Source organism: Symphalangus syndactylus, chromosome 17 (assembly GCF_028878055.3).
Source record: "Symphalangus syndactylus isolate Jambi chromosome 17, NHGRI_mSymSyn1-v2.1_pri, whole genome shotgun sequence".
NCBI lineage: Eukaryota > Metazoa > Chordata > Mammalia > Primates > Hylobatidae > Symphalangus > Symphalangus syndactylus.
In genome coordinates this window covers 86,951,730-86,971,092 of record NC_072439.2, presented here as the reverse complement: position 1 = coordinate 86,971,092, position 19,363 = coordinate 86,951,730, and the positions used below count along the sequence as shown (strand labels likewise).

The 19,363-nt window shown below is 39.1% G+C and overlaps 1 protein-coding gene and 1 pseudogene across 4 annotated transcripts in view; both read left to right on the top strand.

The window, feature by feature from the left end:
- Window positions 1–19,363, top strand: part of EHHADH (enoyl-CoA hydratase and 3-hydroxyacyl CoA dehydrogenase) — a 95,631-nt gene that overhangs the window by 21,318 nt on the left and 54,950 nt on the right. For 2 of the 4 annotated variants that reach the window (XM_063621936.1, XM_063621938.1), the window contains one exon: window positions 11,844–11,947. Coding sequence is in view for 1 of the 4 variants with exons in the window: in XM_063621935.1 (XP_063478005.1) it covers window positions 6,561–6,634; window positions 11,844–11,947 (178 nt within the window). In the remaining 3 variants the exon portion in view is untranslated. Of the gene's footprint in view, window positions 1–6,459; window positions 6,635–7,949; window positions 8,086–11,843; window positions 11,948–19,363 lie in introns of those variants that run through there. The other 2 variants (XM_063621937.1, XM_063621935.1) reach the window with 2 other exon arrangements.
- LOC129469160 (eukaryotic translation initiation factor 2 subunit 2-like) lies at window positions 13,887–14,940 on the top strand (annotated as a pseudogene).

The window sequence follows — 19,363 nt, the reverse complement described above, 5'->3', positions numbered from 1 at the left end:
ACTTTTTATGTAAATTAAAATCTTAAAATTATTTTGGATGTTCATTGAATATCTGGGTCATTTCCAATTAAGAAAGGTTTGTAATATGGGGAAATATGTATAATTGTATAATTGTTCTTATCTATAAATGCCCATATCTGATAGTTCAGGATTTCTTGCTTTTTAGGATTTCATTAAAGTTTTAGGTTACTAAGGATAAGAATTCTAGTTAACACATAATTCTGTATACAAAATGTGCCTGAAAAAGTTGTGTTGTTTATGAGAAAAAGAATAATTTTGTCTAATTCAGAAGATATCTAAAAGACAATCCTAAGCAAAAGGAACAAAGCTGGAGGCATCACGCTACCTGACTTCAAACTATACTACAAGGCTACAGTAACCAAAACAGCATGGTACTGGTACCAAAACATATGTATAGACCAATGGAACAGAACAGAGGCCTCAGAAATAACACCACACATCTACAACCATCTGATCTTTGACAAAGCTGACAAAAACAAGCAATGGGGAAAGGATCTCCTAGTAAATAAATTATGCTGGGAAAACTGGCTAGCCATATGTAGAAACCTGAAACTGGATCCCTTCCTTACACCGTATACAAAAATTAACTCAAGATGGATTAAAGACTTAAATATAAGACCTAACACCATAAAAACCCTAGAAGAAAACTGAGGCAATATCATTAAGGACATAGGCATGGGCAAAGACTTCATGACTAAAACACTGAAAACAATGGCAACAAAAGCCAAAACAGACAAATGGGATCTAATTAAACTGAAGAGCTTCTGCACAGCAAAAGAAACTATCATCAGAGTGAACAGGCAACCTACAGAATGGGAGAAAATCTTTGCAATCTACCCATCTGACAAAGGGCTAATATCCAGAATCTACAAAGAAACAAATTTACAAGAAAAAAAACAACCCCATCAAAAAGTGGGCAAAGGATAGGAACAGACACTTCTCAAAAGAAGACATTTATGCAGCCAACAGACATATGAAAAAATGCTCATCATTATTGGTCATCAGAGAAATGCAAATCAAAACCACGATGAGATACCATCTCACGCCAGTTAGAACGGTGATCATTAAAAAGTCAGGAAACAACAGATGCTGGAGAGGATATGGAGAAATAGGAATGCTTTTACACTGTTGGTGGGAGTGTAAATTAGGTCAACCATTGTGGAAGACAGTGTGGTGATTCCTCAAGGATCTAGAACTAGAAATACCATTTTACCCAGCAATCCCATTACTGTATATACCCAAAGGATTATAAATTATGCTACTATGAAGACACATGCACACGTATGTTTACTGCAGGACTATTCACAATAGCAGAGACTTGGAACCAACCCAAATGTCCATCAATGATAGACTGGATTAAGAAAATGTAGCACATATACACCGTGGCATACTATGCAGCCATAAAAAAGGATGAGTTCATGTCCTTTGCAGGGACATGGATGAAGCTGGAAACCATCATTCTCAGCAAACTCTCACAAGGACAGAAAACCAAACACCTCATATTCACACTCATAGGTGGGAATTGAACAATGAGAACACTTGGACACAGGGCAGGGAACATCGCACCCCAGGGCCTGTCAGGTGGTAGGGGGCTGGGGGAGGGATAGCATTAGGAGAAATCCCTAACGTAAATGACGAGGTGATGGGTGCAGCAAACCAACATGGCACATGTATACCTATGTATCAAACCTGCACGTTGTGCACATGTACCCTAGAACTTAAAGTATAATAATAATAAAAAAGACACATGCACATGTATGTTTATTGCAGCACTATTCACAATAGCAAAGACTTGGAACCAACCCATATGTCCATCAATGATAGACTGGATTAAGAAAATGTGGCACATATACACCATGGAATACTATGCAGCCATAAAAAAGGATGAGTTCATGTCCTTTGCAGGGACATGGATGAAGCTGGAAACCATCATTCTCAGCGAACTCTCACAAGTTCTCACTCATAGGTGGGAGTTGAACAACGAGAACACATGGGCACAGGGAGGGGAACATCACACAACAGGGCCTGTCAGTGGGTGGTGGTCTGGGGGAGGGATAGCATTAGGAGAAATACCTAACGTAAATTACGAGTTGATGGATGCAGCAAACCAACATGGCACATCTATACCTATGTAACAAACCTGCACGTTGTGCACATGTACCCTAGAACTTAAAGTATAATAAAAAAAAAAAAAAAGAAAAGGTTATTTATGAAACAATGTAGTAAGGAACCAGTAAGTAGGGGAGAGAGATGTGAAAAAAAAAGTTTAGATAATAAAATATTCCTTAAAACCTGATAGAAAATTGGAGAAATTTGGCTAATTAACATTTCGTAGTTAGAGCTCTTAGTCTTGACTAAAGTAAAATAAGAAATATAAGTATATTTTTTAATATACTTAAGCACGAAGCTGGTTAAGTATGGAGCTAAATTTCACATACATGCATGCATTGCTTCACACCGTTTACTGTTTTGCATGGATAGTGCTGGCACTGGAGTACTTATTGGTCATGTGCCTAGAGTGAATTTCTTGATTGTACAGGATGTATGATGATATTGGTGGACTTACGGATATTGAATTATGTATCAGGAATAAAATATTCATTATTTGGGTGTTTGGGGGCCCTGAGTAACACTGTAGCCTCCAGGGTAGATTGACTAGGAAAAATTTAGGGTTGGGTTCCTGTTTATTTGTTTTTGCTTCTAATTTTCATTTGTTTGCTGTTTATTCTCCTCCAGGCTTTGCTTGTGGTTGCATATATATATAACCATTTTTTGTTTTTTTTTTAGTTTCTAGTGGAAGGCTTTTACTTGGTTTTGTGAATAGTTATTTTATTTTCTATGCATTCCTACCAAGTCATCATTTGTTCCATTTATCTGGAATTCCTAGGCTACCTTTGTTGAGCCCACAGGAACTGATGGAGCACACTAAGCTTTTTAACCTTAAACTGACTTTTTGGATATTAGGCTTCCTGATACTTTAAGCATATTGAGTATACTTTTGTAAATAGAACTTGAGTCATATTTCTCTCTCTCTGCCTAATTTCTTCAAAATTTGTAAATTGTTTGTGAATATTCTTAATTCATAGCAATGTGTTTGTTTGCATACAGTTGAGCAGGGTCACTAGGGCTGCTCACGGAGAGAGAACTCAAGAAACCTGACATGCCGGCAAAAGGGTAAGAATTTCTTACCAGTTGAACTTCTGGCCCCTCTCTGTGCAAACTGGTTGAATGAATGGTAAAATATAATGAGAAGGCATGGGAATGTAAATTTTTATAAACATTTAACAAGCTTCCCAAAATCAAATTGCAGCTTCAAAATTGTCTTTTCTGACCTCAAACTTTGAGATGCTACAGCAGGCCCCTGAACCATCCAAAAGAGAGGTAAACAGGATTATTTGATATGTTTAGTTACATGGGAAGCATTGTGAAAATAAAAAATAATGTTTAATCATCTTCAGGTTATATGTTAATGAATGATATTAATATTTGTTCCAAAATTATATGGAATTTCTAAAATTCTAATATGTCTGAGTATATGCTATCAATCATAATTATTATGTCATTGTAGACCACAGAAATAACCAAATCTCCTTGTCAATAGTGTTTTTAACTATCACTATTTAAAGTCATTTGAACTCCATGGTCTAAGTCAAATTAGCTATGAAAACTCATTAGTTATCAGTGCTATGCACCTAAATTGGAGAAACAGCTGGTATTCAAGAGGACATAAGTCCAGTGTTAAGCATGGACTCATGGAAAACCAAGATGGCCACCTTGTTCTTCCTGAGTCCTTAAAGCTTTTGTTATTAAAGTTTCTGCATTCCATGACTCATCATGGAAAAGATAAAATGATCCAGATTAAATATGTATTGATTTGCTGACTTATAAATTGCTAAAATAGTTTGTAACCAATGTTTGGTTTACAATCAAAGCTTCAGGTATATTTGGCTACCTGATGGGCCATTTAAACATTTAAATTGTCATTTTCTTTTTTTTTTTTTTTGAGATGGAGACTCGCCTGCTGCCAGGCTGGAGTGCAGTGGTGCAATCTCAAGTCACCGCAACCTCCGCCTCCCGGGTTCAAGTGATTCTCCTGCCTCAGCCTCCTGAGTAGCTGGGATTACAGGCATATGCCACCATGCCAGGCTAATTTTTGTATTTTTATTAGAGGCGGGGTTTCACCATGTTGGTCAGGCTGGTCTCGAACTCCTGACCTTGTGATCTGCCCACGTTGGCCTTCCAAAGTGCTGGGATTATAGGTGTGAGCCACTGCACCCAACCATCATCCTTCGTTTACATAGGGCATACACCAGGTAGCCAATGGAAACCTCTAGAGGGTATTGAAATCCCAGAAAATTCTGTAACTGGTCCCTTGAGCCACTTGCTCAGGCCTGCTCCCACCCTGTGGAGTGTGCTTTCATTTTCAATAAATCTCCGTTTTTGCTACTTCATTCTTTCCTTGCTTTGTTTTTGCATTTTCAATTCTTTGGTCAAAATGCCAAGAACCTGGACACCGCCCATCCATAACAGTTTCGCTAGTTGCATGTGATTGTAAGACAAATAAAAATGATGTTGAGGGCCGGGTGTGGTGGCTCACACCTGTAATCTCAGCACTTTGGGAGGCCAAGGCGGGTGGATGACAGGGTCAGGAGATCGAGACCATCCTGGCTAACACGGTGAAACCCCATCTCTACCAAAAATACAAAAAATTAGCCAGGAGTGGTGGCAGGCGCCTGTAGTCCCAGCTACTTGGGAGGCTGAGGCAGGAGAACGGCGAGAACCTGGGAGGCGGGCTTGCAGTGAGCCGAGATCACGCCACTGCAATCCAGCCTGGGCGACAGAGCGAGACTCCGTCTCAAAAAATAAAATGATAAAAAAAAAAGATGTTGAGGCAGGAGTATAGGGCCTGGAGGCAGGGAACCTAAAGACTTCCTAGAACTAAATCAAATGGAAACACTTCAGCTATGACAGGAAATATTCTCTTCATTTACATAGGTGTACACTGAGTAAATAACTTTGTAATTTCACTTCGTCCTTTTCATTTGCATAGGGCGTACACCCAGTAGCCAATGGGAAACCTCTAGAGGGTATTGAAACCCCAGAAAATTCTGTACAAGGTCCCTTGAGCCTCTTTCTCGGGCCCACTCCCACCCTGTGGAGTGTCTTTTCGTTTTCAATAAATATTCGCTTCTGTTGCTTTGTTTTTCCCTTGCTTTGTGTGTTTCGTCCAATTCTTTGTTGAAAACGCCAAGAACCTGGACAACTTGCAGTCCAGACCCTCCTCTAATAACAATGTTATATAAGTATTTGGTTGATGTTAGAGTAATCACTGGATGGGTTCTTCCTGCCTGCTGCACAAACAAAATCAATTCAGGAAGACCACAGCATTGCAGTAAGGAGAGTTTAATTGATGTGAGGCTGGCCACGCCACATGGGAGATGGAGTTATTACTCAAATCAATCTTATCAAAGGCTAGTAGGCTAGGGGTTTTTCAAAGGTGGTTTGATGGGCAGGGGCTAGGGTATGGAAAATGCTGACTGGTTGGGTTGGAGATGAAATCCTAGGGGGTTGAAGCTATCCTCTTGTGCTGAGTTGCTTGTGGGTGGGGCCACAGGAGCTGTTGACTGGTCCAGGTGGAGCCATCAGTGTCAGGCATGCAAAAAACCTGAAAAAATATCTCAAAAGGCCAAACTTAGGTTCTACAATAGTAGTGTTATCTGCAGGAGTAAATGGGGAAGTTGTCTATCTGGTGGCCTCTGGAATAATGGCTGGCAATGGTCTATGTCTACACTTTAGCAGAGAGAATTCACGCTCCTCTATCCTCCTAGCCTGGTGGTCTCTCAGTTAGCTTTACAAAGGCAGTTGAGTTTTGGGGAAGGGCTATTATCATTTAAACTATAAACTAAATATCTCCCAAAGTTAACTTGGCCTAAGCTCAGGTATTAGGCCCTTAATTAAGGGCAGCTAAAGGTAAGATGGGGTTGGTTAAATCAGATCTCTTTGCCATAATTTTCTCACTGTTAGAATTTTTGCAAAGACTGTTTCATTAGTGCCCTACTCATTTAGGTGAAATGAACAATGTGTATTTTATGTGTTCCAGATGCGTATCAATATCACATAACTGTCAGGGCCCCAGGTATCTGTACCTGTTCAAAAAAATCATGAAGATGAATACTGCGATGAGGACAGCTTGCCCGTCTCAGCAAACTCAGAACTTGTCCTCAGTAGCCAGCCCCTATGGGCCAAGGGGTTGCAAACTTCGACTTGCCGGCAATTACACCTGTTTTCCATCATTCTCCTTGCTGTACCTCGTGGTGGGAGCAGCATGGGAGTCAATAAAGAGAAAGCGACAAGCGGCTGTAGAGCGCGGGGTGGGGTCTCGGGAGAGGAGGGCTGGGTGGGAAGAGGCGCGGCGGGAGGCGGCGCCCCGGTTCGCATTGGCCCAGTCGGCGTCCCTCCTCTGGAGGAGGCCGGCGCGCCCGGAAAAGTGGCTTTGCCTGGCGGCGAAAGGCAGAGGTGTCCTCGGTGATAGAGGAAACATGGCCGAGTATACGCGGCTGCACAACGCCTTGGCGCTGATCCGCCTCCTAAACCCGCCGGTCAACGCGATCAGGTAACGGGCTCGGTCGTCTCCAGCCCGGGGACCGTGCGGGCCTTAGCCGCCCGCTGGCTCCGGAGGCTTTGACTCTCCCCGGCTGGTTTAAACCGAGAAGGACACTCAGAGTTGAGCAACTGGTACATGCCAGGAGCTTTTTTTTTTTTTTTTTTTTTTTTTAACCTAGATTAGCTTGGTTAATCTTCGCAGAGAACTCTCGTCCCCGTTTTATTGATAAGGAAACTGAGGCTGAGACAGATCAACACTTAGGGAGTTGGCCTCGACCTGTTCCTTCATGCGGAGCCCTCCTGCTTACCTGCAATTTTGGCTTTGCAGGCAGACTTTCTAATCCAAAGGTGTTCACTTAGTTCGATGTTGGACTTTGATCCAGCCGCACTCCCCTTCTTTGAGTCCAGGCTGTCCTTACAATGTTTGGCTAAAGGCTTTAGGAATGGGGCAATAACTGGCATTAGTGGGACTTTTTTTTTTTTTTAATGTTAAAAGTCCCACTAATGCCAGCTCAGTGATTAAAGCAGAATTTTGCCCTGGCCCAGAAACGCAAAATTATTTCTCCTGATTTGTTTAAACCTCAGGACTTTGGTGCTTCCGAGGAAGACTCACATCAGACTAAGCCTATGTAATAGCATTTTCTGAAAAACTGCACCTTATCTTCTTTTTCTCCCTGGGGAGTATTTGCCTTGTGTGGTGCACTTAAAACATTAAAAAGTGATATCAGTGTTGCCTTTTTGAAAAGTAATGAAGTTATTTGGTTTGGTCCTTCTACATCTCTTGAAAAAAGTAGTTATACATCAGCCTTGATAAAGAATTACCTATCCACAGGGAATAAGATTAGTGGAAATTATAATTTACCAAGAATATATAAATCATAGAGAGAAAGGTCTTTGGTCAAAATTCTTATCACATGCTGCTGAAGCAAAGAGACTGAAATGAGAAGACCTGCTAATTTTAATAGAATTTAAAAATCCTACTGTCATCAGATTTGATTTATCATTAGTATTAATATTAATTCAATATGAATTATTGCATTTAATAATGTCAAAAAATGCAGGACTAAAATCACATAAGGATGACATGTCTACTAACTTGCCATTCCCAGAATAAAAAGCAAAATATCTGTTATGTTGGTTTTGACAAAGAAAAATGTAAGTAATATGATTACATGTCCATTTTGGACTGGTCTATATACTGATTAGAATTGCTAGATATTAGGACCTTAGGGGGAAAAGTTCCATACTCTAATACCCATGACTAGGAATATTTTCTGACAACTGTTTTTTTTTTTTGTTTGTTTGTTTGTTTGTTTGTTTTTTAGCTTGTTTGTTCTGAGACAGAGTCTTGCTCTGTTGCCAGGCTGGAGTGCAGTGGCGTGATCTCGGCTCACTGCAACCTCTGCCCCCCGGGTTCAAGTGATTCCCCTGCTTCAGCCTCCCGAGTAGCTGGGACTACAGGTGCGCACCACCACGCCCAGCTAATTTTTTGTATTTTAGTAGAGACGGGGTTTCACCATGTTGGCCAGGATGGTCTCAATCTCCTGACCTCGTGATCCGCCTGCCTTGGCCTCCCAAAGTGCTGGGATTACAGGCATGAGCCACGTGCCCAGCCTCTGACAATGGTTTTAAATATTTCTGGAATTTAACCTGCTCTCCTTGCCCACCCATGCAACCGCCTGTGCCACCCCCATCCCCTTTGCAGGAAAAATGTTAGGGCCTACCTCATAAAGTTGTAAAGTTTAAATCAGCTGGAAATTATAAAGTGGCATTTAATAGATGTTAGTTATCATTCCTATTAGAAGACCAGTTCAAGCCCCTAACAACAGGCTCTGCTACTCAGGACCCACTTCAGTTTCATCAAGATGATATTCTCCACTTGGGAATAAGTACTTCTCTGCCCTTTTTTGTCTGCCTCCTGAACTTTTTTTAGGTAGAAATGTACATCCTAGGAGTTCCTCAAGTTTAACAGATTCCTCAATTTTTTTATTACACTTTTTCTTTCCTCCCTTTCTTCCTTTTCCCCTTCCTATTTCTAATTTTATATGGGAAGTTGTCTCTTCCTAGCTGATTGAGAGATTCTTACTTGAGTGTAACACACACACACACACACACACACACACAAATTTTTTCCCCAAAACAAATAGTTTAAATCCTTCATTGCTAGTTTAGCCAGCCATGTTTGCTTCCATTCTGATAAACACCAGCCCTCTTTATAAGTATAGGACATGCCTGATTAATAGGCCTGTCTCCCAGAACAATGGCTTTCACACTATTGCTTTACTGTAATCCACAGAGTAAGAAAGCTCACGTTTTTACATAGCAATTCAAGACACACATACAAACACGTAACTGAAAACAAAGTTTCCTAAAACAAAACCTATCCTTACTTGATATATTGTTTGATATAGTCTATTTTCTCGTCTCTTCTTTTTCTTTGAAAAAATCCTAGTCACAAGCCACAAACTTGATTTGATGACTTTTGGTTTAAAAAAAAAAAACTGTCTAAAAAAAAAAGGAAAGACCTTCTATAGTCAAAGAAGCTGAAGAGTTTTGGTCAGTAGTAATGAAATGCTGTCTCTACTCCAGACTCTATTTCTTCATGCCTGACAGTATTAACAGGAGAAAATAATTTCATAACTTCTGTGGCCTTTACATTGCTATGATTCTGTCAGCTTGAATCTAGTAAAGTGTGTATCTGTTATAGCTATTTTCATTTTTTTCCTGTTTTTGATATTTGCAAAATTATGAACATAAATAAAAAAGGAAGATAGGTTGAAATGGGAAAAGCTGGTTTCTTCTCCTCAGTGGCACTGATTGAGCTAATTTTGGCTAGTTTTGTAAGCATTGTGTATTCAGAAGGAAATGTATGCCTTTTGGACTTTTTGATGTTATATAATGGTTCTGAATTTGCTTTTCATGATCAGATTTGGCTTCTAATTAACCAGCTGAAGGCAAGAGGTTTTGTCTGATTTCATCTAGGTTAAGAGGTGAAAAGTAATTAGGTGAAAGGGAACCATTATAAACAAGGGCAAGTATCCTTTTTATTTCTTGGAGTTTTATCTAATAGTTGTTGGTCTTAACAATATGGCCTTTACAGAAGTTTGTTGTTGTTTGTTTTGTTTTAAAATTTATTTTTAACCCTGTAAACCAAAGAACAGATATTTTACCCAGAATACTTGGAATTCCAAGGCAAAACTGATTGGAATCTGGTTCTGTGATTTTTCCTTTAAGCAGTTCCTCACCACTTGCCCTAGATTCTCTTCTATTGCTTGGTACTTATTAATCCCCTCCTTCACAAATTTTCTCTCTTGGTCTTTGTGACTTTGAGCTCACTTGCTGAGTCACTCTGCTGAGCTTGTCCCACTTCTTAAATGAAGATATATCCAGAGGATCTGCCCTCAGCTCTCTTTTCCTTTGGTAGACTCATTCAGTCTTGGTTTTAGCTATCTCTTCTGTGGATGACTTCCTCATATACTAAAACTTGGCAAAATCTGCTACATGCCCTATCTTTCCACTATCTTGCCTTTATATCTTATCTTAGTTAAGATTACGCTTGGCTGTCACTGACAGAATACTCAAGGTCATAGTGAATTAGACAATAAAAAGCTAATTTCTCTCACAGCAGTGTCCTGGAATGATACAGCTGCTCCACAATCAACAGGGGCCTCAATTATTTACTCTGTCTATCTCTTACTCTGCCATCCTCAATACATAGCTTCTACCTCCTGATCCAAGGTGGCTGCTCCTGATCTAACCATCATTGGTGCCAGGAGTAGGGAGGAAAGAAAAAGGGAAAAGCATACCCAAATCTTTAAGAACTCTTCCCAAAAGTTGCATATACCAAATATGCTTCCATCCCATTGGCTAGAACTTAGTTCCTTGTGCAGACCTTACTGTAAAGCAGGCTGGAAAATATAGTCTTTATTTTGGGCAATCATATTTTTGTATTAGTCCGTTTTCACACTGCTATAAAGACATATCTGAGACTGGGTAATTTATAAAGGAAGGTTTAATTGACTCACAGTTCCACATGGCTGGGGAAGCCTGGGGAAACTTACAATCATGGCGGAAGGCAAAGGAGAAGCAAGTACCTTCTTCACAAGGTGGCAGGAGAGAGGCGTGAGTATAGGGGAAGCTGCCACTTATAAGCCACTAGATCTCCTGAGAATTCCCTCACAGAACAACAGCATGGGCGAAACCACTGGCATGATCCAATCACCTCCCGCCAGGTCCCTCCTTGACATGTGGGGATCACAGTTTGAAATGAAGTTTTGGTGGGGATAAAGAGCCAAACCACATCGCATATATTCAAGTAAAAACCAGGTGTTTTAATACTATGAAGAAGATGGAGAGGAATGGATATTTGAGGTAACTGACAGGCCCTGCCACAGCTCCTAGACTGTTTCTCATTTAATTTTCTTATATTTTACCAATATGAAAAATTGAAAGTAATTTCACCCTTCTCTGAACTTCAACATCACTTTTTCTTTGTACCTTTATTACAGCACTCATCTTAGTGCGCCTTACATGATAAATTATGTACAAGTATTGGATAACTCCTCGTACAGTATATAGAAGACATGTAATAATTTTTTTTTTTTTTTTTTTTTTTTGAGACAGAGTCTCGCTCTGTCTCCCAGGCTGGACTGCAGTGGCGCGATCTCGGCTCACTGCAAGCTCCGCCTCCTGGGTTCACGCCATTCTCCTGCCTCAGCCTCCCGAGTAGCTGGGACTACAGGTGCCTGCCACCATGCCTGGCTAATTTTTTGTATTTTTAGTAGAGACGGGGTTTCATAGTGTTAGCCAGGATGGTTTTGATCTCCTGACCTCGTGATCTGCCCACCTCGGCCTCCCAAAGTGCTGGGATTACAGGCGTGAGCCACCACGCCCGGCCGTAATAATATTTTTAAATTGGTTGGTGTCAATTTTAAGTGATCAAAGTGAAAGCACAGCACAGGAAAATTACATTTTTAAAAAGTGGATTAATTTAATCTGTTCAGTGCTTAATTAATCATAGGCACATGTATTATTTGTAGAACAAATTTAATAGTCATAGTAGACACATATATTATTTGTTGGAAGCTTTATTGAGAAGTATCTACAGTTTTTATCCATTATGTGTGTGTTTAATTTTTCATTTTTAGGAAAGGAAAACACTCTGAATGGTAGGAATTTAATTCTGACTGATTTACTTTATGTATTTTGTTTTCTTTTAGTACGGCTTTACTCCGTGACATAAAAGAAGGACTACAGAAAGCTGTAATAGACCATACAATAAAAGCCATTGTGATTTGTGGAGCGGAGGGCAAATTTTCTGCAGGTAACTTAAGTCTAACCCTCTCCCACTATCTCTGGAATCCAGCCACAGACTGAGACCAATACTGCATTAGCTGTGCTTGTGGGTAATAACTTAGTGTAGGTAATGGATATGACAGACTTGAGTGAGAATGAGAAACATTGTGAAGAAAGGGACAGGAATTACAAGAGAGACCCAGAGAAGAGTTTGGGCTTAGTCTCTTTTATAGTGGATTGGGCTTTTAGAGTATATTTAGTTCCAGACTTGATGGCTGTTATACACCTGCTGATATATACCTGCATTGCATGTATCTCCACCATATATGGGCTTGGGCAAATCCCTTTAACTTCCTGAACCTCAATTTCTCTGTCTATAAAGTAGGAACAATAACATCTATTTTAAGGGGTTTTTGTGACATTAAATGAGATAACATATCTGAAAGCCTCTACTACAGTACCTACACACAGAAGATGGTCAGTAAATGTTATTGTTTAATTCACACAGAGTCTTAGAATTCGTTTTTCTTCTGATAGTCACCCATCTCAGTGACCATGGCACTGCTTTATTGGGTTATTGTGTGAAGATGCAAAATTATTGACAAAATATGGCAAAAGTATTCTGAAATGGTGATTTATTCAATGGTATATATGGCCTCTTTTCCTTAATGAATACATTATACCCTTTGACAAAAGTCACATGGATAATGGGGGCCTATTCAACCTTACTGTAGCCAGAGAAATTTAATGTGTGTTAATGGTAGCCTGAAAAGATACAGATGTTAGAATCATGGCAATAAATAAATATAAAAATGTGAATCATTATAATGTTACCATTTATCTTGCCTGTTATGTGCCAGTACCATGTAGGTTATTTATTAAATAATAATAATAAAAATAATAGTATTTTTAAACACATTATATTTTAATTCTCAGTTAGTCCTACAATCCTCATTTACAGGTTAAAAGAGATTTTGAGCCTGGGAGAGATTAATATAATGTCCCAAACCTTAACCAGTTATTAAATGGCTTACTCACTGTTTGGAAATTCAAGGTTTGTCACCCAAGACGATGACGATGACGCAAGGAAAGAGTGCTCAGAATGATAAAGAACTTGATATTTCTTTGTAAGAAAGAAGGTAGATGAGAGAATGTAATTAGAGTTTGGAGGCAGAAAAAATTCTTCTTCTAAAAAAGTATTAGGGATTATGAAACTTGACTTAATACATGTACATAGAACAATGCACCCCAAAATGGGAGAATATACATTCTTCTGAAATACATCTGGAACATTTACAAAAATTGACTAGATACTGAATTATAAAATCTTATCTAAGTAAATTTCATTAAGAATATATTATCTGACAACAATGCAATTAAGCTAGAAATCAATAACAAAAATATAACTAGTAATTCTCATATGTTTGGAAGTTAATTTCCAATATCCTCTGAGTAAAAACAGAAATAATGGAATTTAGAAAAAATTTGGAACTGAATGGCAATGAAAACATAATATAAACCTTGACGGATGCAGCTAAAGAAAAACTTACCAGGAAATTTATAGCTTTAAAAATATATATTAGAAAAGAAAAACGGCTGAAATGTAATGAGTTAAGTATTTATATAAAGGAACTGACAAACTAACAGTAAAATACACCCTAATCAAGTAGAAGAAAGGAAATAATAAAGAGGAGAAATTAATGAAATAGAAAACATTTGAATCAAGAGGAACAACAGTGTTAGTTTTTTGAGACTAATGCAATTGACAAACTCTGGAGAGACTGAAGGAGAAGAGAAGGCACCAAGCAATGCATATAAAGAATGATGAAAGGGATATCATTGCAGATACTGTAGGCTTTAAGAAAGATAATGGCCCTTTGGCTGATGCAAGAGCCTAGTGCGGTGGTGGGAGAGGTATCAGCAGGAGCAGCGCTGCCGCGGGGCCTGGGAGCTGACCTGTCTGACTTCTCATCCATGCGGAGCCCACTGGAACCGCATCCATATCTGGAGACGAGATGATTTTTGATCCTACTATGAGCAAGAAGAAAAGAAGAGGAAGAAGAAGCCTTTTATGTTAGATGAGGAAGGGGATACCCAAACAGAGGAAATGCAGCCTTTAGAAACAAAAGTCTGAAGCCAGAGCCAACTGGGGACAAAGATTGGGAAGCTGACAACGAGGACAGTAGGAAAAACGATGCTTCTGATAATCTAGATGACTTGAACTTCTTTAATCAAAAGAAAAAAACAAAAAAGATATTTGATACTGATGAAGCTGAAGAAGGTGTAAAGGATCTTAAGATTGAAAGTGATGTTCAAGAACCAGCTGAACCAGAGGATGACCTTGACATTATGCTTGGCAATAAAAAGAAGAAAAAGAAGAATGTCAAGTTCCCAGATGAGGATGAAAGACTAGAGAAAGATGAAGTTCTAGAAGATGAAGACAGCAAAAAAGATGATGGTATCTCATTCAGTAATCAGACAGGCCCTGCTTGGGCAGGCTCAGAAGGAGACTACACATAAGAGGAGCTGCTGAATCACGTGTTCAACATCATGAGGGAAAAGAATCCAGATATGGTTGCTGGGGAGAAAAAGAAATTTGTTATGCAACCTCCACAGGTCATCCAAGTAGGAACCAAGAAAACTTCTTTTGTCAACTTTACAGATATCTGTAAACTATTACATCGTCAGCACACTTGCATTTTTGTTGGCTGAATTGGGTACAAATGATTCTATAGATGGTAATAACCAACTTGTAAAGGAAGATTCCAACAGAAACAGATAGAAAATGTCTTAAGATTTATCAAGGAATATGTCACTTGTCACACATGCTGATCACTGGACACAACCCTGCAGAAGGACATGCGAGTCTTATTTCCTACAGTGCGAAACTTGTCATTCTAGATGTTCTGTTGCCAGTATCAAAACTGGCTTCCAGACTGTCATGGGCAAGCAAGCACAGCTCTGTGCCAAAGCTAACTAATTTGCTAATCACTGATTTTTCAAAGCGTGTTGTGGATATGTGGCTAGACCAGTTTGCCATCAGAGTGGATATACCATTGTATTAAAAGCAAGATAAAAAAGCTGCCAAGTTCTTTTGCTAGTGGTTGGTTGGTCTGAAATCCTTGCAAGATGCTGATGCTCAAGCTGTTGACATACGTATAGCCTACTTTAACAACAGTCAGAGAACATGATATGGGGTAAAAAGGTGCTTTTTTAAAATCATTCATAGACTTCTGTAAAATGCAAGATAAAGTTATTGTAACAGTGAAAAAAGAAAGATAATGAAAATATTATGAACATGTAAAAAAAGCTTCTCAAAATTAACTCAAGAAGAAATAGAAAACCCAAATAGTTCTGTAATCATTAAAGAAATTCAATCAGTAATCAAAAATCTCATCAAGTAAATACTTGACCCAGAAGACTCCATTGGCAAGGTCTACTGTAAAGTCAAGGAAAATATTCCAATTTTACATAAACATTTTAGAGAATCAAAAAAGTGGGAACACTTTCTCTATTAGTTTCTTAGAGCACCATAACAAATTGCCACAAACTAAGTGGCTTAAAACAACAGAAATCTATTCTCTCATAGCTCTGGAGGATAGAAGTTTGTAATCAAGATATCAGCAGGGTCATTCTTCCTCTGTTTTCTTTAGGGAAGAATCCTTCCTTGCCTCTTCTAGCTTCTTATGGTTTCTAGCAATCCTTGGCCTATGGATGCATCACTCCAGTCTCACTTTAATCACATGGCTTTCTTTCCTCCACGTCTAAATTTTCCTGATCTTCTATAGGCCCACCCTAACTCAGCATGACCTCATCTTAATTTGGTAACATCTGCAAAGACCTCATTTCCAAATGTCACACTCACAGCTTTTGGGTAAACACTATTCAACTCAGTACACTTCCCAACTCATTTTTTTGAGGCAGCATACCCTTGATACCAGCACCTGACAAGGACAGTATGGAAAAGAAAAATTACAGGCTAATTTCATTTATAAATGTAGATATAAAAATCTTAGTGTAAATTGAGACAACAAAGCAACTAGGTAACAACATTATGATGGAAACAAACCCTCATATATCAATATTAACCTTGAAAATAAATGGTCTAAATCCTCCACTTAAAGATATAGACAGGCAAATTGAATAAGAAAACAAAACCTAATCGTTTTCTGCCCACAAATGACACCCTTTGGTAAAAACACCCACAAACTCAATGGGGTGGAAAAAGATACATCGTGCAAACAGAAAACAAAAATGAGCAGTAGTAGCTATACTTACATCAGATAAAGCAGATTTTAAATCAGCAACAGTAAAAAGACAAAGAATGTATTATATAATGATAAAGGGTTCAATACAAGAAGAAGATATAGCTGTCTTAAATGTATATGCATCCCAAAATGGACAACCCAGATTTATAAAACAAACACTACTCAACCTAAGAAAAGAGATAGACAGCAATACAATAATAGGGGAGGACTTCAAAACCCCGCTGACAGCACTAGACAGATGATTAGGGCAGAAAATCAACAAAGAAACTGTGGACTTAAACTAGACTTTAGACCAAATGGACCTAATAGATATTTATGGAACATTCTATGCAACAACTGCAAAATACACATTTTTCTCATTTGTGCATGGGACATTCTGTGCATGGAACATTCTCCAAAATAAATTATATGCTTGGTCATAAATCAAATGTCAACAAATTCAAAAAAATCTAAATCATATCAAGTATCTTTTCATATTATAGTGGAATAAAAGTAGAAATCAGTAGCAAGAGGAACTCTCAAAACTCTACAGATACATGAGAACTAAACAACTTGCTCCTGAATGTTCATTAGGTAAATGAGGAAATCAAGGCAGAATTTTTTTTTAAATATAGAAAGATCTCAAAGTTACAACCTAATGTTGCACCTCAAGGAACTAGAAAAACAAGAACAAACCAAACCCAGAGCTAGCAGAAGAAAAGAAATAACAAAGATCTGAACAGAACTAAATGAGATTAAGACAAAAAAATAATAATGAAGATTAAGGATCATCATGGTGGACGGGAGGCAGACTAGATTGCAGCTCTGACTTGGATGGACAGAGCAGCATTCAGAGGCTCACATCGTGAATTTTAGCTCCAGAATGACTACAGGAAGAAATCAGGGATCCCAAGAGGACCCACAGACCCTCTGAAGGAAGCAGACTGCTCCTGCAGGATACAGGAGACATCCCAAATACTGTGATTGCCCAAACTGCAGAAATGGGAAAGGGAGATCCTCCATTCCCGAACACACACCCTCACTGGGGAAACTGAAGGTCTAGTCTGTGGGAGAAGATTCTGATCTTACCTGGAGATGAGTCAATTTAGAGAGCCGTGTGAAATACAGGGGTAGAGGAAGCAGCGGGAAAGGCCCTGGGAGTTTGCTGGGTCCCCAAGCAGACCATTCCTGCCTAGCATCACAGAGATCCTTCGAGAGGGTGGCCAGAGGCATGGGGGAAACACCACAGGGAGATGGAAGTCTCCAGCCGAACTTTGTAACAATTTGAACCAGTCTAGAAGCCTCCTGGCCAGAACTCGGGGGAGGGTGTGAATCTGGAGTGCAGACTCCACAGGCAGGGGAATAACTAAAGCCCTTATATAGCTGGGAGGTGGGTAGCCTGGGGCAAGTTCTTAGCCCTGCTTGCTCACTGCCTGGAAACAGACTCGGTGCTGTTAGATGGGGAGTGAGACCGGCCCTTTGGATTGTGCGGGAGCTGGGTGAGGCCTGAGACTGCCAGCTTTCCCCCACTTCCCTTACAACCTGCATGACTCAGCAGAGGCGGCCATAATCCTTTTAGGTACATGACTCCAGTGAAAGTTGAAAAGGATGTCCTTTCCCCACTTTGTTTTTGTTTGCTTTGTCAAAGATCAGTTGGCTGTAAGTATTTGTGTTTATTTTTTGGGTTCTCTATTCTGTTTCATTGGTCTGTGTGCCTATTTTTATACCAGTACCATGCTGTTTTGGTGACTATGGCCTTGTAGTATAGTTTGAAATCAGGTAGCGTGATGCCTCCAGATTTGTTCTTTTTGCTTAGTCTTGCTTTGGCTATGCGGGCTCTTTTTTTGGTTCCATATGAATTTTAGAATTCTTCTTCTAATTCTGTGAAGAATGATGGTGGTATTTTGATGGGGGTTGCATTGAATTTGTAGATTGCTTTTGGCAGCATGGTCATTTTCACAATATTGATTCTACCTATCCATGAGCATGGGATGTGTTTCCATTTGTTAATGTCATCTAAGATTTCTTTCAGCAGTGTTTTGTAGTTTTCCTTGTAGAGATCTTTTGCTTCCTTGGTTAGGTACATTCCTAAATAGTGTATTTTATTTTTTTGCAGCTATTGTAAAAGGGGATGAGTTATTGATTTGATTCCCTGCTTGGTCACAGTTGGGATAATTGGTTAGCCACATGTAGGAGAATGAAACTGGATCCTCATCTCTCACCTTATACAAAAATCAACTCAAGATGGATCAAGGACTTAAATATAAAACCTGAAACTATAAAAATTCTAGAAGATAACATTGGAAAAACCCTTCTAGACATTGGCTTAGGCAAGGATTTCATGACCAAGAACCCAAAAGCAAATGCAATAAAAACAAAGATAAATAGTTGGGAGTTAATTAAACTAAAGAGCTTTTGCATGGCAAGAGGAACAGTCAGCAGAGTAAACAGAAAACCCACAGAGTGGGAGAAAATCTTCACCATTTATACGTCTAACAAAGGACTAATACCCAGACTCTACAACAAACTCAAACATATCAACAGGAAAAAAACAAACAATCCCATTAAAAAGTGGGCTAAAGACATGAATAGACAATTCTCAAAAGAATGTATACAATTGTCCAACAAACATATGAAAAAATGCTCAACATCACTAATGATCAGGGAAATGCAAATCAAAACCTCAATGTGATACCACCTTACTCCTGCAAGAATGGTCATAATCAAAAAATCAAAAAACAGTAGATGTTGACGTGGATGTGGTGAAAAGGAAACATTTGTACATTACTGGTGGGAATGTAAACTAGTACAACTACTATGGAAAACAGTGTGGAGATTCCTTAAACAGCTAAAAGTAGAACTACCATTTGATCCAGCAATCCTACTACTTGGTATCTATGCAGAGGAAAAAAGTCATACGAAAAAGATACTTGCACACATGTTTACTGCAGCACAATTTGCAATTGCAAAATTGTGGAAACAACCCAAATGCCCATCAATCAATGAGTGGATAAACAAGCTGTGGTATTTTTATATGATGGAATACTACTCAGCCATAAAAAGGAATGAATTAACAGCATTCACAGCAACCTGGATGAGATTGGAGACTATTATTCTAAGTAAAGTAACTCAGGAATGGAAAACCAAATATTGTACGTTCTCACTGATATGTGGGAGCTAGGCTATGAGGATGTGAA